Below are 23,467 nucleotides of genomic sequence, written 5' to 3' on the forward strand. Positions count from 1 at the left end.
TGGCACATTACTTCCCACATTCAAGCCATGTATTCCTCATCCTTTCTTATAAATTGATGTTTTGAACCTAAATGCAGAGCCTTCATTCTTGCTAAATTTCATTTTATTGATTTTTTTACAATAGATAAATCTATTTGGTTAAAATAATATTAAATGCTGACATTGACATCCAGTATATTCTTTTTCTTAGCTTTGTGCAGTCAATAAATTTAGCAGTACAGAGGAGACTGTTGAACAGGGCACAGGGAGAACAGAGTCCAGTGGCACGTCAATAAAACCTCCCCACAGGGTGGGATTCACCTGGTACTATTCATTTCCCTTTGACTAGAGGTGTTCGCTCATTTGCTCAAAAGATATAATACAAGGACACCTTTGGGAGAAGAATGAAAAAGAAACAGTACTGGTAATAATAATTGCAGAAGTTTTGGTTCTCTCAAGTCACAGTAGGACAATTGATTGTATTCTTCACTTGCATCTAGGTGAAAAGGAATGAATCTGTTGGAGCTTTGCCCTGTAATGGATGAGCCATCTCATCCATTAACACACAGGCATGCACACACATACACACACACGCACAGTGAAAAAATTTCTCAGTATACCTGCTGGGAACCAGAGAACCAGAGTCCTAAGTGACACTGGTCTTCCATAGCCATGGAGCTTCTGAAGTGTGGGAAGGGTTCTCATGGGTAAGCATAGAGAGCCCTACACTGCTTCTTAAGGGGTCCTGGGTGGGGGGCTGGGAACTTGAGGTTCCAGATGCCTTGACAGCCTCCCTCCAATCTCTGTGTCCTTGGATATTCATCCTGGTGCTTGGATAGTGCTAGATTTTTTTTTTTTTTGGACAAACTGAAAGATAAAGTTCAACGTGAACAATTGGCTCCCGATACAAACATACTCAAACTCATCAAGCCAGAAATGTGGAGAAGGTTCTTCAGAATGGATGAAAAACTGATACAAGAAAGATGATTTAATTTTCTCCTGTAGATATCTTCAGACAAGAACAGCTTTTGTCATAGGTAACCCAGGAAATCTATCTGCTTTATGCCTGGTGGAGATTAAAAAAAAAAAACAGATTATGAATCTTGTCTGAATTAAAAAAATATTGATGGATCAAACAGAAACTATTATGAGAATGGAATATAAATTACAGTCAAGTACTTATTCCTTGTTTTAGAGACTTTGTCCCCATCAGGTAATTCAGCACGAGAGACTGAATGCATGTTTCCCAGCAGAATTTAAGGGTGTTTTCTAGATTTTTATCTCTTGAAATATGAATGCATGTTTAAAATCAGTCACCTTTGAGTCCTGAGCACCATCACCATTTCCTTAATCTCACTAAGTCTGTAAACTTGGCCAGTTTTTCTCTTCTGCCCCATTACTGTCATGAAAATTTCTTCCAAGAAATTAAATGTATCTAGAGAAAAGTAACAGATGATGAATGGTATTATGAAGAAGAGGTTAATGGAAGGAGGTCAGAAAAGTTTTTATTCGAGAGAGAAATTTAAATGAGAGGTTAATTGACAGAAAAAGTGAGTTGAGGGATTCTCAAAGTACCACAAAGGAGAGTGCAGCCTGAGGAGATGTACTTGTTATTTGCTCTATTGTTGAAGAATAGGCACTTCATAAAGTAACAATACCAGACATTTTAAACCGCTTCTTGAAAACTGCTTTTAAAGGAAAAAGTTCCATTTTACCAGTGAAATCAGATTCATTGTGGGTATTGTTATGGAAGCCAAATCAATTTAGACCATAAAATAAATCTTAAAAGAACAGCTCCACAGGTAACAATGGAGGTTGTCAGGTAGCCAGCATTGGTTTTTGAGGTGCCATAATCTGAAAGTAGAAACAAGACAAATAATGGGTCCTGAGTTCTGAAGTTTGGGAATTGAGCTCTACTCAATTAATAACTTTCTGTACTCTTTGGCTTAGGTTGGTTGGGGATGAAGGGCCTTGGGTGGAACATTTGAGAAAACTCAGCAATAAAGGGCTTCATCAGGCAAAGATGGTTGGAGAGGCATGTGTAAGAGGTGAGGAAACCTGAAAAGGAATTTGGAGACATGAGTCTTTGCATAGACTCTCCCTCACCCCTTATGATGTGAGATAGCACAGCAAAAGTTATAACCAAACTGAGAGGAAGTGAGGAGTGATCACCAATTTAGACGGTCTCATCAGTCTGATAGAATCATTACTCACAGAAGAGTCTCAAGGAATAATTTTTGAGTGGCTTGAAACATACAAATTTAATACTTACAAGTGCTCAAAAGTAATGAACAATTTAAATGAAAAAATAAACTGCCATGATAGCAATGAAAAAATACAGAGTAAGATCAATTAAAAAATAAAAAATAGAAAGTGCAGAGTAAGAGAACTTTATTATGATATAACTAATACAGTGGGGAAAAAACCTAATTACTATGGGAAAAAAATCCAATATTGGGACTGCTTTTGGGGAAGCCAGCGCACTTCTATGGTTGCTGATGGTATATATAAAAATGGCTTACTTACAGGTTTCAGTGAGTCAGAGATCACCGTTCCAGGTTAGATCTAACTCAAATATTTTCAAGGTCATCTCAAAGGATCCCTTGCAGCTCTAAAACAGTCCATAATTCTGTGACTTGCTGAACTACCCAAGCATCAATTATAGACTCTTGTGTACAGTTAGTCTAGCTACTAAGAATGCTTTAAGCTGTAATCCAGGCTGCTTGGGTCTGAATCCTGACTCTTCTACTTGTGAATTCTGGCAAGTTATCTAACCTTTCTGGGCCTCACATTCCTTATCTTTTAAAAAAAAGAACAATAGGCCACCGCTGGGTGGCTCAGCGGTTTAGCGCCTGCCTTTGGCCCAGAGCCTGATCCTGGAGTCCTGGGATTGAGTCCCACCCACATCGGGCTCCCTGCATGGATCCTGCTTCTCCCTCTGCCTGTGTCTCTGCCTTTCTCTCTCTCTCTCTCTCTCTCTCTCTCTCTCTCTCTCTCTGTCTCTCATGAATAAATAAATAAAATCTTTAAAAAAAAAAAAAGGAACACTAATAGTGCCTATCTCATAGGTTTATGCTGAGGAGTAAATAGGTTAATATGTATAATGTGCTTGGAAGAGTAGTTGACACGTAGTAAAAAGTTAAGTGTTTGCTATTTTTAAATAGCAGGATAAAATGGCAAAAGATAAAGGAATTTATCTTTCTTTCATTAACAAAAATGTCAGGATATAGGTGGTTGCTGCATTGCTTTAGCTTATCAGCGGTGTCATGAAGAGCCTTCAGTCTCTATTATGTCCCTTCACCATCTTTAGTATGTTGGCTTTTTGTCCTTCAACCTGTGCCTCATAGTCTCACAATGGCTGTCATAGCTCTAGACATCATGTCACATATTAACTGTGTTTAAAAACAGAAAGAATGCCAGCCAGGGAAGAGGAAAAATGAGAGAGAAGGGGAGAGAGAGAGAGAGAGAGGGAGAGATACAGAGAGACAGAGACAGAGAGAGAGGAAGAGAGAGACAGAGAGAGAGACTGCTCCCACACTATTTTCACATTTTCTGAAGAAGCAAAATATTTTCCCAGGGTCCCTTGCTGATTTTACCTTATCCAAATTGGCCAGAACTGAGTCATAGGACATCTCTGATATCAAGGGATCTGTGCCTTGGTTTTGTTAGCAAACAAGAGGTATGAGAATACCTGTTGGGCAGACATGGGTCCCCCACAGTGAAGCATTCCTGGTTTTTTTTTTTTTTTTCAAATGTTTTGCTCCTGCTTCAGCTGTGGAAGGACAGTCTGTCTCCCAGAACATTCATGTGAATTGCTCAATAATTAAAGAGCTTTTATAACTCTGTGTGGTCACTGATGCCATTTCCAAGTTCTTCCCATTTGACTTCAGGATACTCAGAGTCCTTAGCTAGTCAATATTAGTTGAATCCTTATTCTCTACTGGGCCTTGTGGGGGCCCTGAAAGCCTTCCGGTTGTACATGTCTGAGTGAGAAAACAAAAGCAGTACACATCAAGCATATCCTGGAGTCCAGAAAAGGAAGGGATCAAAAGGTCTAGCACAATCAGAGAGGAGCCCATCAAGGAATTAGTGAGGCCTCAGAGGTTGGGAGGGAATTCCTGACCAGAAGGATAATCTGAGAAAAGACTCCTGGTTGGCATAAACAGGATGTGGGAGGGAATTCGTTCATATCCAATTGAGATTTTTATCTTTTCCCTTAGAACGTGGAAGAAGCTGCCCAAAATTGAGAACATGCCAAACATTAACATTAATAACGCTGTGACCTCTCCAAATGTAAACTATATTCGCAGGAAAGTGCATGGAGACTGGATTACTCAGGTGAAACAAAGGAAAAAATAAAGGAAGGAAATAGAAAAGAAAAAGAAAGAAAGAAAGAAAGAAAGAAAGAAAGAAAGAGAAAAAGAGAAAAGAAAAGAAGAGAGGGAGGGAGGGAGGGGAAAAGAAAAGAAAGAAAAGTTTAAATAAAAGTAAATTGGGATTTGCCAGACTGATGTATCTCTCCAGGTATATCAGCCAGACAGCATATATATATGTATTGTTTAATGAGTGACCACTATTCCCAAGATAACTTTATTAATTAAGCTGAAAACAAATAAAAATAAATGTTGTATGAAATACCCAGAATAGTACAAAGAATGATAAACATCTAGTTTCTAGAAGCTAGTGAGATTGATCAGTTTGAACTCCTGGCATGCTTGTTTTGGGGGTTCCCATTCATCATCATTTGGATCTGAAGACAGTAAGTGTGATTTCCTTTCTCTTTTTGTTTAGGGCCAGTAATATGACTTTAGACATGAGAGTCCTTTCCCTGAAATTTTACTGGCTCTGAGAAGCTAAATTAGTGTTTCTTAAACACAAAAGCAAGCAAGATAGTGTTCTTTATGTTAAGGCAGCACAGAAACCCAATATAGAGTGGACACTTCCTGAGGATTAGAGAGAGAAGGGTTTTCAGGGTTGATTGAACACCAGGTAGGGGAGGAGAGACTCCTGCCAACATCTTTTGTCTATTCCTAAACACATCGGGCTTAAGGCAAGAAAAGAGAATATTAGTGGGTGAAAGGAAAAATAGGAAAACAACCAAATTTATTTGCTAAGTGAAAAGGAAAATTCAAGGGGAAGAAAAATTGGACCAAGAACATAGCATTTGTCTAAAAGATGAACACTGACCAAGTTTCAAACACAAGAAGAAGAAAATAAAATACCAATTCTGGAGTAGAAAGGAAATGAGAATCAAGTAAAAATATAAAAAGAAAACAATCCAACTAAACAGCCACATGTAAAATTGCCGTATGTAATACCTATTATTTTTCAAAGGTGATTGGTACAAGACCTTTACTTCCTTAAACTTTTCTGAGGTAGCTGCATATCATAAATTTATGCATCTTGAGTGTACAATTAATGATTGTTGATAAGTTTACTGGGTTATTCAGTTATCACTGTAATGCAGTTTAAGAACATTTCCATTACCCCAATAAGACCTCTGTTAACCATGTAGAGTTAATCTTCATTCCCACCCCCAGTGCCAGGCAACCACTAATCTACTTTCTCTATCTATTGATTTGCCTTTTCTTGCCATGTCATGTAAATAAAATCATATATTATGTGGCCTTTTGTGCCTGGCTTCTTCTACTTGGACATTTTGCCCCACTGAATTGCCAGCCCTCATTGCCTTGGAAGGTGAAAAGAACAATACCAAAATCTAGAGTCAGTGCCATCCAAGGGATGGCCACACAAGGAGAGGTGGGGTGAGGGGGGTAAACAAAGCCGGGCATTGGCATTGGCCATGTAAAAAGGGGGCTAACAGAGAGAGGCTATACCAGAGAATTCTCCATCACCCCAGGGGTGTGTTCCTGGAGTCCCCATTTGGAAGTCTGCCACATGAGCCATCTTGAGGGAGCCCATTGCAACAGAGAAAAGACAGAGACAGTTCTGAGCTCTGTAGGTTGCTCAGGGCACTGGATCCTGCTCTGCTGGATGAGGCCTCAAGCTCCAGAAACCCTGTCTCCTCTCCCCACCCCACCCACCCCACCCCACCCCCGCCCCACAAGCTTACTCTTTGTCTTCCTGTGTCTTTGGTTCTCTGGTTTCTGCCCTCCTTGAGGGTTAGAACTAAGGGTTATCATCTGGGCATGCCCCTCTGAACCTAGCATAGTGCCCGGAAGGTCTAAGAGAGAAACCAATCATTTCTTGTAGCTAATATGTTGCTCTTTCAACACTACTATGGCTTTATCCATTTTACATGTTTTATATCCTTAATAAGGACTTCCTCCAGGGAGGAAGTGTTCTAAGATCAGAAAAACTCCTCAAATCCCACCAACCCCTGTCCCTTGAACCTGAGACCAGCCCTGGCACCAGCCCGAAGGTCCTGGTTCCCTAATCCTGGCACATCTGCTGCTTCAGAGCCTGGTTCTTGATTTTTAAAGACAGGGGAAGAGAGTCTTTTACCCTTCCCAGTATGATACTCAGCATAGCGTCCAATTTAAATATGATTTATAGTGAAGGATACGCTGTTTTCTCTGTGAAACCCCTGCAGCTATGTAGGCAGCATTCCGATTTTCTCAGAAATATCTAAAATACATAGTATAAACTTCAGCACAGTCTGCCAGACAGGATACCCAGGAATTGTTGTTCTGGTGTTAGCCTTGAGCGAGCGTCAAGGAGAGAGAACCCCCACACACTCACTCCGCCAGGCCACCTACACGTCTGCCCACTTGCAAAAGTGGGTTTTTAAAAATATGCCTATCCTCTGAGGAAGTTGTTCCTTTCTCTTTCTAAAAATGGGTGTCAAGAGAATGCTTTAGGTATTGTTACAAATTCTTTCTTGACCTGGTGTGTGATCTTCATATTAATTAGCATTTTGTCTTTTTTTGTCATTTCTAGCTGAACTACTATGATTCCATCAAAGCCGTCATTTCAAGCTCCAACCATGAGCCTACTGCTCTAGTAATAGGTACTGCTTTCACTTCCCTTACGTTCGTAATGTTCTCTGTGTGCCAGATCCTTGGATCTCCCACCTTTATAATTTCTGCATTGCAACAGGCATCCCACACTCTGCAGCTCAAAATGTGACAACCTCCACTGTTCGGTTTGCCTTTAGCTTTATAAGACTCACACTATGCTGTTAGAGAGGCAGAGTGAGGGAGGGCACTCCTATCAGGGCTTCACAAATACTGAGAGCTTAATCAATATTTGTTGATTTGAAATAAGAGCAAAATCCACTTCAGGCAACCTCAGGCTACACCATTTGAGCACCTCTAATGTGTTACAAGATATTAAATATACAGTAATGTCAACATAGGACAGCAATCTTGGGGCATTTGCGTGAAGTGAGAATGAGGAATATCTACAATTCAAAAGGCACACTGGAAATAACACTTTCTGTGATGGCAACAGAAAGACCCAGAACCTGAAGACCTTTGCGTTTTTTGGAAGCTGGACTTTGACCAAATGCATTCAGAGAAAGGCCGAGGGAGAACCCAGATCTTAATCCATCCCTCACTCTTACATCCCCCAATGCACAGCTAGTCTGGGTATGGGCTTGGCCAGGCTGACCCTGGGTCCATGAAGTAGGGAATGTGGCAGAACAAGTCAGTGCCGCTCACGTGGGAATCACTTTGTCTGGACCAGATGGAGGGCAGACATCCTGGTACTGGGTGAAGGACTGGTCTAGATTTGAACCAAGATCCTTTATAAAGGATCACTCCCTGGATACCAGCTCATGGTCAGAAGTAAATGCAATCTCTGGCCCTAAACACTAGTATCAGACACTGTACTAAGCCCCTTCATTGTATTATTTTAATCTCCAAAACAACCTTATGGTTTAGGTCCCACCGTTAGTGTCATCTTACAGATGAGTAAAGCGAAGCATAGAACTTGTCCTGAGGTATCATTCAAGACTTTTTTTTTTTCAATATTAAAAGAAATGTAATTCAAATGGGAAAGCAAAAGGAGAATTTCTTGGATGACATGAGAAGGGCAGAAGTGCAACCCAGTGTTGGGAAATCCTGGTAGCAGAGGCTCAGATGCTGCTCCAACTCTCTCTCTCTTTCTCTCTTCACAGTGGATCCCTCAGAGGGTGAAGAGCCCATCTGTCATGCCACTTTGCCACCAACAGACTGGCTGCCACTCTGGGTCCCCAGTCCAGCTGCTCCTGAGAAGGTTCCCAATGGAGCATGTTGGCCCATCTTTGGGACAATTGGAAGTCAAATGACCCAGGAAAGGCAGGGGCGGTAAGAACCTGGCAGTGTCTCTCCAACCACATGATGTATGAAGAGGTGTGCTTTCAGAAGTAAGAGTGGAAAGAGGAGGTTTGCTAAAAAAAAAAAAAAAAAAAAAAAAAAAAGTGAAGAGTGAGGACTGCACTGAGTCACACAACTCAGAAATGGAAGACCAAGGACTGGAATCCAGGTTGTCCAGGCTGGTGCTTGTAATCCTTGAATGCACAGCAATGGCATCCCCTGTGTGTGCACTAGAATTCCAGGGTCCCAGGCTCCCCTTGGAACAATGGAATCAGTCTACACTTGAAAAAGAACTGAGGGTGACTTATGTACATGTCAAGTCCAAGAAGCATCTTTTAGTCACAATAACAATATTTTCTCTTTTTTGTGTTATACTAATATTTTTATAATTTTTTCTAATAATTTACCCTTTGAAGATCTTCTCAATTCCTCATATTTACTTCATTAAACTTTATATTTATTTTGTGCAGCCCTTGAGAGTATGTTGGAAAGCCCCATCCAATTATTCAGCATCACTATCACCATATTTAATTTTCAAGTTTATTCTAACAGTGATTCCTTCCATGTGTTTAGCGTTTACTAATTTGTAAGAACTTTCACATTCATTGGTGGTTCTCAGCCTTCACTGCCTATTGGAATCATCTGGGGACTTAATAAAAGCTAGATGCCTGGGTCTTATCCTCAGATATTCTGACCTGACTGGTCTGGGATAAAGCCTGGGCATCGACACCTTTAAAAGCTCCCCCAGTGATTCTAAAGATTTAAAACTACTGTTCAAGGAGGTATGGCCCAGACTTCTGCATTATTTGGACTCTTTACAGTGGCTTTAACTTGCTGCCAAGGGCAAGAACCACTCACATTCATTACACTTCTTGTTTGATATTCATGATAGCCAGGTGAGGTATGAATTGTGCACATATCCCATTTTACCAGTGAGGACACCTAAGCTAAAATTTGCCCATTGGGTCACTTAGCTGGAAGAGGGAATTGGGATGCAAATCTGGTTTTTCTTACCCCAAGGCCAGGAATCCACCTGTCATCCTGTAGAGTTGGGCTGGAAAAGTTTGCCCCTCGGGTCCTGGGACTTGTTTTAGGACAGCCTGGTTTCAAAACATAGTAAGAAAGTTGTAGCCAATAAAAGCCATCTTTGACCGCTTTTGTGTACCTGACAGCAGCAGCCTGAGAAACGTTATCAGTGAAGAGCCCAGACATAGACACTCATGTCTACTGCCCAGCCAGGTGCACCTGGCTAGCTGCACCTGGGCATTTCTGAGATTTGGAAAGGCTGAAATCCTAGAGTTTTTTGTTTTGTTTTGTTTCCTGAGGTCACAGCTCTGTTACTTGCAGAGCCAGGGCTAGAACTCAGAGAACTTCGTTCTGGATTCATTGCTTCTGTTCTGCATAAACACTGAATTTTGAGCTGCTTCAGTTTCTCAAGGCTGAATTTTAGTTTCTTAGGATTCATATCCATTATCATTCCAGAAAACCACAATTTCCCAGTTCCAAGAATGTCTAATGAAAATTCCCAAGAAACTTCATAACCACTGCACATCTTTTCCTAATGCTTTGGTGATTTAAATGTCAGTGAATCAGAAATGTATAAAGGAAGATTTCCTTGAAAGACAACGTGAGCTCGAAGGCTGTGAATCAGAGGTGGAAAGGGCCTCGGGGAAGCAAGGTGGTATTTCATAGGAGGCTGAGATCTCAGGCATGACTCATTACTGATTTTCCATGATGTTCGATGGCAACTGGAACAAAATTCTAAAGGGAAGGAGGAAACAAAAAAACCCTAGCATTTCAGCCTTTCCAAATCTCAGAAATGATCAGGCACAATTAGGCTGAAAGGCATCATGAAAGAAATGGCTGTTGTCACTATGTGGGTGGTTGACTTCTGAGAGGTTTTAAAAAGTGTTAAATATTTTATTCATTATATATGTACTGCTTGGTGAGTTCCAAACAGGCCCTTAAAATCTAGGGGTGGAGCTGTAGGAAGAAAAAAAGAAGGTGAGAGCCTGTTAGGAAGGCTGAAAGAAGAAGGTGATGATAATTCCAACAAATGAAATATCTGCAACTAACAGAGCTGTGACCTTAGGCCTCCATTTCTAGTTCAATAAAATGCTGGATATGAGCTGTAAGGATCCATCCAGCTCACATGCCCTGATCCCTAATTTTGCCATGAGTCTCCTGACCACCCCTTCTTCTGTCTCACGTTCCAGAAAGCAAGAACCACTAAAGTTGCTCATACTCAGAACCACTATTAAGTGTCTCTAGAGGTCTAGACAAGTCTGTGATAAGAAAAGTCAGCACTGTCCCCACCCCAGTTACCAGCTCTGAAGTTTCTCTGGTGTGGTGCTGAAACTGGGACTCAGACTTTGCAGCCAGACTCCTGGAAAGAGCTACCTGCAGTTGGTCCTTCCAGTGCCTCACTTCCCAGTCTATGACCCACTTTGTCCCTGTCACACCTCCCAACTCACTCTTGTCAGGGGCTCTCAGGGCCACCGGGGCCCTGTGTGCTGCTAAATGCAGGGTGGATGCTCATCCCACTGGCCTCTCTGCACCTGAAGCAACAGGTAACTTCCGCTCCCTTCCTGCACTTCTCTCACTGGGCTCTAGCCTCCAGCCTCTCTTGGTTCTCTCCACCCTGCTCATCGCATTGCTCCTTCTCTGCCTTCCTCCCATATTCCTACATGACTCCATGACTTGCTGCTGGAGCTCCAGACTTCTATCCTTGCTCTTCTTCGCTTCCATCTCCATCAGCCCCTCGCTGACCCCCTCCAGCACCATTACTGTCTGTTCCCAAATTCTGGGGCCAGCTCTGCCCCCAAACTTCAAGTCTGGCATTTCCAACTAACATAGAACATCACCATAGACATCAAAATTAAATCCAAACCTGGACCCATGTCTTCTCCCTCACACCATCCTCCCCAGCTAGGTTGGTTCTAAGTCTATCCTTCCAGTTGCTCCAGCCAAAACCTACTAGCCACCCTTGGCCATCTTTTCCATAGCCCACACCAAGCCCGTGGGCTTTGTCTTCATACTGCACCCAGGATCTGGCCATTTTGCCCCAGCTCCACCCCTACTACCATCTAGTTGGAATCACTCGCTTTTCTCTCCTGGATTACAGGAGCCTTGCAATTCTCCATGTTTCCATCCCATCCCTATGGTCTCTTTTCCACACAGCAGCTAGAAAGAGCCTGGAAAACTAGAAGTCAGACCCATCCACATCCATTGGACTCCCATCTCCTTCACAGTAAAAACCAAAGTCCTCCAGGGCCCTGTGTGTCAACCCAACCCTTATATCTCTGGCCCGGTTTTCTACTTCTCTCCCTCACCTGCTCCATCCCACTCACACCAATCTTCTGGAATATATGATCTTTTCACTGGATCCTCTCTCTGCTTGGGAGGTTCTCCCTGCAAATGTCTGTCTGCATCGTTCACTCCCTCATTTCCTTGAAGTCTTTGCTCAGCTTTCGCTTCTTGGTGAGGTCCTCCTTGCCCAGTTTTTTCATACATATCCTGTAACAACCCAGCCCCTAATCTTCCTTACCTTATTCTACCCTTCTCTACATCCATAAATCCAATCACCTTCTAATAGACTATATTATTTATCTCTTGCTTTTTGTTTATGGTCTGCCCCCCCATCAGAAGGTGAACCCCACAAAAGTAGAGGTTTCTGTTTTGTTCAGTGTTGTGTCCCAAGTACTGGGACTAGTGCCTGGTACAAAATAGGTGCTCAACAAACATTTATTGAATGAACTTATTTGTGGTCAGAATTCAAACTACATACCTCTCTCTTTCCAAGTGGTCTCCTGAAGCATTGCCTTCCAGGAAAAGTAGAATTCTGTGGTGTCAAGTATTTTCCTCCTATGCTATATCCTCTTTCCATCTCCCCATCTACTGCCCCGGAAGCATGTTCTCACAGTGTCCTACACATATATCACTGCTTCAGTCAGGTCTCCATGTATTCACACACACACACACACACACTCCTCCACAGGGTGCTATAGCACCAGTTCCCCACCCCTAAATGGGAGTTACAGAAAGGGCTCTGAAGTATAGGAAGTGCTTTCAAGTGTATTCGTTTACTCAAGGTCATAGAAGACAGGAATCTTTGACTTCATTTTGGTTATTAGTGAACATGAAAGGGAGATACATCTTGGTAGAGACCATGGAGAAACCAAGGCTGGGTCTTGAAAGTCTTTCGTCTGCAGACGTGGGCAGGGCTCCATTTATTACTACAGATCTGTGGGCTCCTGCCACACTGAGGAAACTGATGGGAGGGGGGAATAAGATAAAAGGAAGGATGGGCAGGAGAGGCTCCAAGCTCCACCTCAAAAGAGGAAGAGTGAAAGTCTGAGCTTTGGGGAAACACATCCACCTCACTGCCAATCCAAGGGGATGCTGGGAGCCCATAACTGTGGATGTGGCTCTTGGGTCAGCTCTGGTGCTAGCAGCTACATAATCTACCATCCTGTATGACTCCAGCACCTGAAGACTTGTCTGCTTGTTAGTTAGAGTGCTGGGGATCTGAACCTGCCTTGAATCTGCTCTAGGTTTCCATGGTGATTGCTTTAAACTTTTCATCATCCTCCCTTCAGACCTTGGGGGAGAGCTAGGCTCTCTGGTTTCCATGACAACCATTTAAACATGTATCTCTGTCTGGCTCTGTTGGAAGAGAACTGCAAGAGATCATGCAAATGAACTGGCTGCTCTCCCTCTACTTAAAAAAATAAAAATAAAGTGACACACCTGCTTAGAAGTTTCAGATCTTTGCTCATAACAAGAAGGGTGAAAGTGTCAAACTGGTGTTTGAGGAGGGTTTGCTGCATTGCTTTGATACTTCAAGTGCTCACACAGATACACAGGTTCACTCTGCCGTCTGAAGTAATTATCTGCACTCAGCGCTTATCCTCCCTTCCCCTCTGTCTAGCAGATGAAAGAGCCCTGGGTTCAAGGCTGTTTACCTTCCTGCTGCATACCAAAGGAGGAAGGGAAGGACAGGGCCAGGGGGACTAGCCAGCTACCCTACCCAAGCCAGCCCTTCACCACTGCTCAGAGAAACTGTGGACAGCAGGGTTGTTACCTCAACATACCATCAATAAACTGTCCCAGCACTTGGGCTGCAGCCCCAGATAAGGTGGAAATCACATACCCCAGTCATTCAGAAATGGAATTCATGGACTGAAGAATAGCCAGATGACTCTGAGGAAAAAAGGCTCAGAAGAAGTGGAAAGATGACAGCCCCGTTTCCCTTCCCAGACATCTTCCTGTCCTCCCCTACAGCAACATGCTCCCAAACCAGAGGTCTCCAGAGGCAGCAGTGGGACAAGCGGCCACAGACAGATATAAAATATGTTTTGAAGCTGTGCACTAACTTTTAAAATTCTGGAGGTTTCCAATGAAAATAGATATTTCCCACTTCTCCTGAAACTTAGCAGATCTGCATCAGAGTCCCACTTGAGGAGAGTCTACTGGATTGAAGAAGCACCCCCCTCTGAGATGAAGCATGCACTGGCTTTGGTCCAGCTTCCCCAAAGAATAAATTCTTCTCTTTGTTCCTGGGAAACAGTTGAACTGGTAACTTCTTACCGGTAGATATGTAACACACAGGACATCCAGACAAAACCAATCATCCCTCAAGTAATTGCTGATGTCACAAATCACCAAAGAGAATTCTTATTTGGGCGTAGGTGCAGGGGGAGGCTTCCACCTGCTTCATACAGGGCCCTTCAGCCACCGTGGACACAGCTGAGATCGGAGGTCAGAGTAAGCTAGATGGGGATTTCCTTCATGATCTTCTGGTGAGACTCATGTCTGACACCTACAGGAAGGCCTTTGATTGTTTCAGTATGTTGCTCCTATTTTCATTTTACTGTTCAGTAGATTCATAAGCAAAATAGTCATTTGACTAAATATATATGTCAAAATAATTATAGGAGAAAGTTGGCTGGTTGGTGGATGAAACTGATAGGTCAGTTCCATGAGCTCTGATTCACAGTTTGAGATATGGTTTCATTGTCTTCTTAATGACAAGTTCCTAACCCCTATAGTGTAAATTTTCCTATCCGTCCCATGGAGATAAAGTTGCTTCTCTCACTGAGTTTCTCGGTGGTTCAAACAAAATTATGTATACGGAGACCCTGGCACAGTGCTGGTGCTCAGTAGAAATTTGCTAGGTTCTTCAGAATGATTTGGCCTTCTTCCATTTCCTCCTTCCCTGGGTGACCCTTCTTGCCTTCTTCTAAAAAAGGAGGGGAAATCAATCTTGCTGTTCTTACAGACACAGTTTTAATCCTTCGCACTCCATGGTGTAACACCAGGGACCAGAAAGAGGAAGAAAAAAGTAGACCTTGCTGAAAACAAGACCAAGACCTTTAAAAATCAGCAACTTGTCAGAAAATTTACTGATCGTATTAATAAGTCATGTTTTGTTTTTCTGTAAATATTTTTAGGGTGCACTATGGGAACAACAAATGTCAAGCAAAAGATGAAAGAGATAAGGGGTGTTAGAAAAGATGTCGAGGCAAGAAGAAAACAAGCATTCCTTGGTTTGCCCAAAGGCGGGCAGGATGTGATCAAACTGTTTTTCACATCTACAAAGGAGTCAAGGCATTTTCATTCTGTAAGAGAAGGAACCTGCTGCTGACAGGTGGAATGGACCGAATCATTCGAGTCTGGAATCCTTATCTGCCAGGGTAAGTTTTCTTTTTCTCTCCAACCCAAAGTGCCACTGACCTAGTAAAGTACATGAGCGCAAGACAGGGGATGGCTAATTCCCTTTGAGGATAATTTAAGAACCCCTGTCCAAAATTGATCTCCCATACGCAAAGCCCGGGAAACTTCTGTTGGTGGCCACTAAAGACTCCTTCTTTGGGGTTACTAAGCAACTCATTGGCCCCATTTACCAATGAAGAAACTGAAGCTTAGAGCTTAAAAACTTAAATAACTTTTTGGAAATAATGCCAGAATTGAGGTTCAAATGCATTTTGGCTGATTCTAAAAGACTATGTCATTTTCGTTGGTAAGTGTTGAAGACAGAAGAAGAGTGGAACATGGGGAGTAGTCTTCTTGTGCACTGGTAAGTGAGGATTTGTAGACAAGAACAAGTCATCTAGGGGGTGCCAAGCTTCCTCATTGAACCTGTATACCAGGCATCAGTGGAGGAATGTCAAGGTGACCCATGTCCCTCAGCAGGGCAGGCAGCTGCAGAGACAGTGCCATGAGCAGGGGGGCACATGGGACCTGATCCTACCCCTGTCATTTTCTAGCCCAGTGATCCTGCAGGAGGGCTGCAGTCAGTGTCCCCCTCGATAATGGTGATCACAGGAGTACCTACCCTTCCTGTAGTAATAAAGATCATAAATGGGGTCACCCATGTATAGTGTTTAGCACAATGTCAGATGCCTAAAGAGAAAGAAAGAAAAAATTATTTTCTAACCACTTCTATTACCTTAGACTCCCATTTTTCTGGTGACGGAGAAGAATTGATTTACCTTCCAGTGACTTGGTTATAAAATGACATTGTGTTCTCCCCTTCAACCTCAGCCCTGCCTCCCTTCTCCGGGCCCTGCCTCCCCACCCTCTCACTACACACCCAGCCCTGTGACCCTGAGGGCATTGTGATCCCTCAGAGCTCCTTAAAATAAACTCATATTAAAAATACCTTCCCCCTAGATCTGAATACTGTTAACTGTGGCCTGCATAAAGCAACAACCTGACATAGAATCTAGTCCAGCACCATCCTGTACTCTTCCTCATTTATTCCTTTTATAGTGATATTGTCAGCAGTTGGAGAAACAAAGCCCAGAGCTTCATCTCACACTGAGTTATGTTGCTATAACTGGGTATTATTTGCTTCAGTCCTTTTATCACACAAGATATATACTTGTGTGATTTCAGAAGGAGACATACCCTCCTCCAGGCTGAATAGAACTGCCAGATCCGGGCCAAGTTTAGTCTTGCATTTTTATTTAGAAATAGCACATAGGAACTGCTTGGTGTTCATCTGTTCTTTTTTCCATTCTAGAAAACCAACAGGTATGCTGAAAAGCCACATGGCTCCAGTGGTCTACATCCATGTATCCGCTGAGGATAGCAAAATATTTTCCATGTCTACCGACAACACTATTAAGGTTTTTGCCCCTTTACCTTTCTGATGCATTGTCCAACAGAGTTACAGATAGAGAATGTGTATGTTTCAAGTTTTCTTTCCCCTCTGTGAAGCTCTGGAAGCCTCTGCATCAGCAGATAGTCAAATGGCAGTTACAGTTGTGGGTTTGCTTTGGAAAGAGTAGATATGTGGGCAATTGAGGGGTAGTCTCTTAGAGAATTTTCTATACCTGGTATTGTTGGTATGAGTAAACCTTAAAGCATCTCAGTCTCTGTTTGCATGCTGTCCTCATTCCTCTGGGAGAATGTGTGTTGGAGGATGGAGAATGGGGACATTGTGGAGGCAGCAGTCCCTCATTATTAGTGGTTATCTTATTTTGCAATACACATAGGGCAAGTGGGCCCTTTCTGAAATGTTGTCTGTACTTCTTAGAATTTAAATCCTTTTGGCCCTGGTAGGAGTAGCGGTATCATCACCTTCATTTTGTTTGCCTTCACACTTCTCTTTATATGTACAGTTCTATCCACCTCTAAAACTCAGCTGCCCTGTGACCTTTGTATTGCACTATTTTTATACCCTCCAAAAATTTCATCGATATGCTTTAGCCATCATTTCATATGCATTTCATATGAATATGAAAAAGTTTTCATGACTTCATCAATATTTCTTTTTCGACTGTCATGGGGTCAGAGGGTGGGATTTTAGATCAGTCTGAATCAAAGGAATTGGAGCATGAGGCAGGTCGGTATCACAGCTTTCCATAGGTACATAAATCAGCTCACTGACCACACACATAATAAATGATTTATAGATGCTATGGGCTGAATCACGTCCCTTTAAAATCTATATGTTGAAGTCTTAACCACCGGTACCTCAGAATGTGATTGTATCTGGAGACACTGCCTGTAAAGAAGTAATTAAGGTTAAACGAGGTTGTATTGGTGGGTCCTAATCCAATATGATTGGTATCTTTATAAGAAGAAATCAGTACAATTAGATGGAGGGACAACTGTGTGAAGGCATGTCAGGAAGGTGGTCATTTGCAAGCCAAGGAGAAAGGGCTCAGAGGAAAGCAAACCTGCCTATACCTCAATCTAGGACTTCAATCCCTTACTTGACACCATACTCAAAACAAGCCATAGACCTAAATATAAAAAGAGCTACTATTTCAAAACTCTTAGGGGAAAACACAGGAGTAAATCTTCATGACCTCAGACTAGGGAATTATTTCTTAGATATGACATCAAAAACAAAAGAGAAAAAAGGAGAAAATGAGTGAGTTTCATGTCATCAAAATTAAAACCTTGTGCCTCAGAAGACACCAATAAGAAGGTGGTTAGACCACCTACAGAATGGGAGAAAATGTTGTCAATCACACATCTGATAAGGGACTTGAATCTAGAATACAAAAAAAAAATCTGTACGCTCAACAATAAAACCACAAATAGCCTGGGCAAAGGACTTAAATAGAAATTTCCTCAAAGAAAATATTCAAATGGCCAGTAAATCCCGGACAAGATGCTCCACATCATTAGTCATTTTGGAAATGCAAAACAAAACCACTATGAGTTACCACTTTATACCCATTAGGATGGCTAAAATCAGAAGATAGAAAATAACAAGCATTGGCTAAGATGTAGGGAAATTGAAGCCCTCCATGCATTGCTAGTGGGAATTTAAAATGGTGCAGCCACTTTGGAAAACATTGTGGTGGTTCTTCAAATGTTAATCATGGAGTTACCACATGACCCACCAATTCTACTCCTAGATTTAAACTTAAAAGAACTGGAAACTTATGTTCACATAAACACATATGAATATTCATAGCAGTATTATTCCTTATAGACTAAAAGTAGAAATAAGCCAAATGTCCGTGAACAAATGAATGAGTAAACAAAATGTGGTATATCCATACAATGAAATATCATATAGTAATAAAAAGAAATGAAGTGCTAATGCATGTCACCACATGCATGACCCTTGAAAAGCTTATGTTACATGAAAGCCAGTCACAAAAGGCCACGTTTTGGATGATGCTATTTATATGTAATGTCCAGAATAGGCAAATCCTCAGAGACAGAAAGTAGTTTAGTAGTTACTGAGGGGGTGCAGTGAGGTGGGATAGGGATTGGCCACTAATGGCCATGGGGGGTTCTTCCTGAAATAATGAAGATGTTTTAAAATTAGACAGTAGTGATGGTTGCACAGCTCTGTGAATATGCTAAAACCCACTGAGTTTGTACACTTGAAAAATGTGAATTTTGTGGGATGTGAATTATATCTCAATAAAACTGTTATTTTGTAAAGGAGAGGGAGGGGAGAGAGGGAGGAGTCAAGGGGAATGCCAAGGCTTTGGGCTGGAGCCCACTGAGACAGGGCAGATGGCGGAGTAAAGGAGCATAAGATCAGGAACTCTGTCGTACATGTGTTGGATAGACTCATCCTGAGTTGAGGGGAGATGTCAAAGCTAGAGATATAAATTTGGAAGTTATTAGCATTTAGATGGAATTTTAAGCCATGGAGGGGATGAGATGGAAAAGAGAGCAAGAATGAGCAATGGGGAGAAAAGCCTCAAAGACTGAGCACAGGGGCGCTGTGATGGGCTTTGCTCTCAGGGTACATGGACATGGCTCCTATATTGTGAGCTCATAGTCCATCTCATGGCAATGATGAGGGCATTTTACACAAAATTAGGTGTTGAGATCACAGTTGGTGATGCAACCAGGACCCAAACTCAGTTCAGTCCTTCAAGCAAATTTGATTAAAATGGGAAGATTCATGGACCTCAGTATTTGATTTATTTTGAAAATCAAATCCATCCTAAGGTATCCTCCAAAGCCACAAAGTTGGAGACTTCATATTTTTAATGAGCTTTTTTTTTCTCAAAACTTGGCACCATCAGATAATCATAATTCTGTATGTGAGGACACGTCTCCTATCCTATTTTCTTTTCCTAGTGCTTCTCCATTTTCTTCCAATCTAAAATCATGATTACAAGATTAGCATCTTGCCTGTGATGATTCAGGCATATTGAATCACTTCCCAAAATGTGTTTAAAATATATTGAAATCCTATCTTGGAAATATGGTGTGTAATTTATTTCAGAATACATTATTCCTATCAAATAAAAAGTAATCAACCAGGAACCAAACAGCTAAATTTCTAGCATGCCTGATCAGATAGTCTTCGTTCTTCAAATTGATTTTTCAGCCCAAATATTTCACTTCTCTAAATCATGGGGACATATGAAACGTTTTGGGAGTCTGCTGGTTTCTGGCATTACCCTAAAGGAAAGTAAAATGACAGGTTCAGTTTTTTGTTTTCACTTGTTATTTTCTGTGAATTTAATATTACATACCACAAAGAGGGCTGTTTTGTGTCAACAGGAATTAGCATGGAAAAAAAGTTATTTCTTGAAGGAAGATAGCATGGTGTATTAGTTAAGATAAGGCTTGCCACTGTAACAAATAAACCCCATATTTTCCATAGGTTGAGATAATAGAAATTTATTTCTGTTTGCTGTCACACCCAAGGCCAGTGCTCCTGGTGAGGGGCATTTTTTCTTCCATTCAACCAGGCTGTCTTCATGCAGGGTCCCAAGGTTCTCAGAGTCTTCTTCATCCCAGGACAGTGGGAGTGAGAGAAGATAAGGCATATCTGCCTCTTAAAAATTCCAACCATAAATGACCCATCACTTTCTCTCACATTTCACCAATGAGTTCATAACTCTGGGTGAAAGGGAAACCAGGAAGTGCCTTCGTTTGGTGGCCACTCCCCAGCAACACCTTTCCACTGTAGACAGAGAGTGTGCATTGAGGGGCTGGGGCACAGCATGGAGAGATATTGGAGAATTACAGACTTGAATTTGAACTCTGAAACTATCAGAAATTAGGTGATCTTGGGTGAAGTATTCAATCCCTCTGAACTCAGTGACTTAAATCTCTTGGACACTGGTCGCTTTTCTGTAAAATGGAAGAAAGACCCACCTTGTAGGTTAGTTGTGCTCATAAACGATAATGTATGAATTGTGCTCATCATGAAGTAGTTTTACCAGGTAAGACTCTTGGGCCAAAGAGACAAAAATCTAACGCAAGTAGTTTAAGCTAAAAAGGGATAATTTATTGATTATTGAAACTGGATCATCAGATAGATGGCCTCATGGACAGCTGGGTTCAAAGATGGCACTGTTATTCCCATGCTTTCTGCCTGCACTTCCCTGGCACACTGTTATCCACTCCTAGTGCAGAAAGGCTATCTCTTTCCAAATGGCCGGGTCCATTGATGCCCAGTCTGAACTCACAACTCAACTTCAGATTCACTGTCAGCTTCAGCCAAAAAAATTTGAAGGAAGACACAGATGGACCAGGTTTGGGTCTCCTGCCTACTGCTTGCAATCAGAGAGACAATTCTCACAGAAGACAAGAGGATGCTGGATAGGCCATAGATAAGTCAGTGATGCTAATTCGTTGTAGCTTCTTTTACTTTGGGGATTTAATGCCAACTTGCCGAGTCAACCTCAACAACAGTAAGGAGAGTATATTCCCACCTTTCCTCTTCACAGACCTCGTAGGGGTCCCTCTATAGCATCCCGTCTAAAATCACTCTCCCAGGCTTCAGAATTACCTCATCCTGCCCCTCATTAAAACTTCCTCTCTTTCAGTAACATTATCTCATGAAATAAGAAGAAATTACCAGACGAATGGATAACTGCTGACAAAAACTGGGTGTGTTACCTTTCTATCCAGGAAAATTAGCATTTTTCAAGCAATCAATACTCCAGAAAGGAGTGAGAGATGCCTCTTGAACAAGTAGTTGTTGGGGTCACCTCTCCATAGGACTATTTTAGTTTGATCACTACTATCACCCGCGTGCTGACCTCCCAGAGTTTATTGCTTCCTGCCTTTTATGCCATGACCTAAAATAACAGATAAAAAAGCAGGCTAGAACTTTCAAAAGAACTTTGCTACCTGCTGGGGAGAACTAAGGAAAATAAACAGTATAAATAGAACAAATAAGAGTCTTGCTTAGGGGGCGGAATGCTTCAAATTTCCTGTTAGCTGATTTGCTTCCTGGAGTCGCAAAGGAGGGGAAAGAAATGCCATCCAAGGACATCTTACCCAGTTTAGTCCTCGGATTTTCCAGTGCAGTCTTGGAGGGTGATAAGGCTGAGAAGGACTCCTACTCTAGCTGCTCACTGGCTCTGTCCCAACAGGAGAGTCATTGAACCTCCCTGGAACTCAGTGGATTATACCTACCTCCCAAACTCAGTTTAAGATCATATTCATTTGTAAAAAAAAAAATACCCCAAACTGAGTGACTTTAAGAACCCAAATTTGTGTCTCACAGTGTTAGAGGCTGGAAGGCTAAAGTCAAGGTGTCAGCAGGGTTTGGTTCTTCCAACCTGAGGAATACTCTCTTCTAGGCCTCACTTCTAGCTTCCGAAGGTTTGCTGGCAGCCTTTGGCACTTTTGGCTTATAGAAACATCACCCTAATACCTGCCATCATCTTCACAAAGTCTCCTCCCTCTTTCTGTGTCTGTCTCCAAATTTCCCTTCCTACAAAGATGTCAGTCATATTGTCTGAGGCGCTTACCCTACTCCATCACGATCTCTTCTTAACTAATTTTACTAGTGACAGCCCTATTTCCAAATAAGGGCACATTCTGAGATACAGGGGGGTTATTTGACATACAGATTTGGGGGGGGGTTACATAATCCAACCCATAACAGAATGAATAAAACAATGCACGGAAAGCATTTAGCACAATGCTGGCGCACGTCAGCTCACTACGCAACAGTTGCCCTCGTGATGATTCTGTCTTCCCAGTTTTACACTTGGGCCCATCTGCTCTTCCCCAGGGATGTGGCCATCATCCCCTGCAGCTTTCATCAGATTACAGTACCTTAAAATACTACAAGAGCCATGGCATGACTTACATAATAATCATAGTAAATGATTAACAATAATATCATTCTAATCATGTGACATCTTACCATGGCCTAGCAGCTAAAACACTATTTTTCACTAATATTTAAAAATCTCTAAGATTTTAATCCCTATAAGTTAGGCATCATTATCAGTCTCCCTATTTTACAGATGAAGAAACAGAGGGAAAGGGAATGTGGTAATTTGGCCGAGGCCACATACCCATTAGTCAGTAGAGCTGGGATTTCAAACCAGCCATGGGGGTTCTGAACCTCCATGTCCTTGACCAAAAGCCATGCTGAGGTTTGTTCCCCCAGTGTCTGATTTTGAGGAACTGATTGAAAAATGGGAACACAGCTGGGGGATATAGGTAGCTCTGTGCACACATCGGACCCATGGTATCAGACCTACACTGTGAAAGATGGTCCATGAGAAGAGAAGCCACTGGCCACTCCTTGTGGTGGGGAGTGAGGCACAGGCATCTCTGCTCCTTGCGTGGTTTTAGCACAGCAGAGGGGCTCAGGAACAAGGGCCCCACTTTTGGCCAGGTGGGAGGTTGGGCAGTTTTTAAACATTGGTCAGTCCCAACCAGACCCCCGCAACAGGTAATGCCTTTGCAAACACGGCAGAGTAACCTGTCCCAGACCTCCAGCTACTTTGTCTTCATTTCTTCCTCAGATCTGGGACCTAGAGACTGATAGCTGCTTGTTGACCACCTCCTCCAAAGCCAGCAGTATTAAGGGGGATTTCGCAGCCTGCCTCTATCTCCCCCTCTCCAGGGCCCTGTGTGTGGCCACAGACACAGTTGTACTCCTACACCTGAGACTGAGGTATGAGGTTATACTCTTGGCCTCAAGCTGTAGCTCTCTGGAGTGTACTGAAGGGCTCAGGGTAGCTGCTTGCAACCTTCTACATAATGATCCACAGTTAAGATCTCTGGGTAAGCTCCTGAGCTATATGCCCCCAAGTCTTTAATCTTACATGTTGTATTTGGTGAGCTCCCTTTAACATTTCCCATTAATTACTCCAACACCACCTCCCTGTTATCCGAAACATGGAATCTACCTCTTGAGTCCTTATTGCCCCACTCGCCCTATGCCTATAGTGAGTTGTCCAAGAAGATCTGGGGGCTTTTAATTCAGTCCAAAAGCATCAGCCCTACTTGCTGCAGCAGTGGCCCACATCTGAGACCTT

The 23,467-nt window shown here is 42.3% G+C and overlaps 1 protein-coding gene across 1 annotated transcript in view; it reads left to right on the top strand.

The window, feature by feature from the left end:
• The first annotated feature begins 651 nt into the window (after positions 1 to 651).
• The window catches only part of LOC129504510 (WD repeat-containing protein 49-like), a 48,692-nt gene continuing 25,876 nt past the window's right edge, over positions 652 to 23,467 (top strand). Inside the window, 7 exon segments of the mRNA XM_055317231.1 lie at positions 652 to 686; positions 4,200 to 4,317; positions 6,880 to 6,949; positions 10,487 to 10,520; positions 14,867 to 14,932; positions 16,264 to 16,369; positions 22,952 to 23,103. Of these exon segments, the coding sequence (XP_055173206.1) occupies positions 652 to 686; positions 4,200 to 4,317; positions 6,880 to 6,949; positions 10,487 to 10,520; positions 14,867 to 14,932; positions 16,264 to 16,369; positions 22,952 to 23,103 (581 nt within the window).

This window comes from Nyctereutes procyonoides, unplaced genomic scaffold (assembly GCF_905146905.1).
Source record: "Nyctereutes procyonoides isolate TBG_1078 unplaced genomic scaffold, NYPRO_anot_genome, whole genome shotgun sequence".
In the NCBI taxonomy this organism is placed as follows: domain Eukaryota; kingdom Metazoa; phylum Chordata; class Mammalia; order Carnivora; family Canidae; genus Nyctereutes; species Nyctereutes procyonoides.